This window comes from Pundamilia nyererei, unplaced genomic scaffold, assembly GCF_000239375.1.
Source record: "Pundamilia nyererei isolate P.nyererei 1_Seehausen unplaced genomic scaffold, PunNye1.0 scaffold00064, whole genome shotgun sequence".
Lineage (NCBI taxonomy): Eukaryota > Metazoa > Chordata > Actinopteri > Cichliformes > Cichlidae > Pundamilia > Pundamilia nyererei.
The window spans coordinates 1,689,185-1,690,752 of NW_005187465.1; the positions used below are offsets into that span (position 1 = coordinate 1,689,185).

Below are 1,568 nucleotides of genomic sequence, written 5' to 3' on the forward strand. Positions count from 1 at the left end.
ATATATATATATATATTAGTGTTGAGTGTGAACAAATTGGAGCCAGAATGGTTATGATATGTTTTAGAGCCCATTTCATCCAGCACCAGGTGTTGTTTTATTGAACTGTATTTGGCTGGTCATTCGATAGAGTCAAAGGGATTTGCTGAGACTGTAAATAATTTTTCCATGTCATCCGCTGCCTGCGGCCACATAAAGGTACGCAGAGAAACTGCTCGTCGAAGGTGGCTCCAAAGGCTGAAGGACTTTAGTTAGTTAGACTGAAGTCCAATGATGGACTCGTGTTTGTGCTGCACTCAGAGCTGCTGAAAGACCTACTAATGTGCTAGTTTCATTTGGCATTGGGGCCTTTTTGACACAACTTGTCGGCTCTTCTCCAAAGCAAACTTGATATTGAATCTCACACCGGGCCACACATCTGGCCTGTGTTAGACAGATGTGATAAAGTCGAGTCGAATACAAATCCCGCTAGCATTATCAGCCCCATTAAAGGGATAATCGCTGTGTTCTAGCAGTTTGCTGATGATGCACCATATCCATCGTTCTGTTGATGTGACACCACTAGATTTTTTTTTTTTTTTTTTTTTCCTTTTTCTTCTTTAATCTAAGGACAATGTGACCTCGATTATGGTCACTTGCTGACAATGTAAAAGCAATAGAAGAGCCCTTTTAAGGAGGCAGGGATGACAGGGACTCATGGCTGAGTCTGTTTAGGCTCTGTTGCGAGATAATGTGCGATACTGTAAATGTTCTTTATCAGAAAATGCTATTACAGATAGTGGACTGTGGCAAGAATTATGGATGGCTCCATACTGTAGAAAAGAGATTATAATATGTATATGTATAATGTGGGGAGATGGCTCTTTCTGTCACTGCTTTCATAGTTTGATTATGCAATGGTTTCCTTCTGTGTCAAGGTGAGAGGAAGTCTGGCTGAACTGCTAAAAGCAGTAACTTTACCTCACACAGAAACAGTATTTAAAGGGTTGAAACATGCTGTAGATAGATGGCACAAAGACTGAGGGATAAATAGTCATGACAGCTGCAGCATCTGCTTCAATAACTGCATAATCTTACAGTTAAACAAGTGCATGTTCAGTAATTGTCAGCACTCGTCTTCTCCGTAGTTGTCTCAGTTAGGCCGGCAAAGGTGTTGGGAAGTGGTGTAATATAAATTAACCATGCTGTCATGTTTCAATAGCCAACTAACAATTACTAAAGCATTACACAAGTATAACTTGGTTTATTTTCTCATCATGTTTTAAACTTACTGTTTTATCTAGAGAGATGGTGGCTACTAGGATATTTTGCTGGTCGTTTTTTTTTGTTTGTTTGTTGTTTTTTTGTTTTCTTTTTGTGTTTGTTTTTGTATTCATCAGTGATGTTTGCATATCTGATGCGTGGGACATTTCGGGACTCAAGCGGAAGTTGCTTTCTAGTTAATCCTGTGATCCAGGTCTGAACTGAGCCGCTCTCCTCCAAAGCTGCACAACAAGAAGCAAAGTCCATAATGTGATTACGAGGATAATGGCGTTCAGCGGTTAAGCAGCCAACATCCAAACTAAACT

General features: G+C 40.0%; 1 protein-coding gene across 1 annotated transcript in view; it reads left to right on the plus strand.

Annotated features, from left to right (window-relative positions):
• dpf2 (double PHD fingers 2) overlaps window positions 1–1,511 on the plus strand; it is a 10,672-nt gene extending 9,161 nt beyond the window's left edge. The window contains exon 13 of the mRNA XM_013911432.1: window positions 1,457–1,511. Within this exon, the coding sequence (XP_013766886.1) occupies window positions 1,457–1,511 (55 nt within the window). The remainder of the gene's footprint in view (window positions 1–1,456) is intronic.
• The last annotated feature ends 57 nt before the right edge of the window (window positions 1,512–1,568 follow it).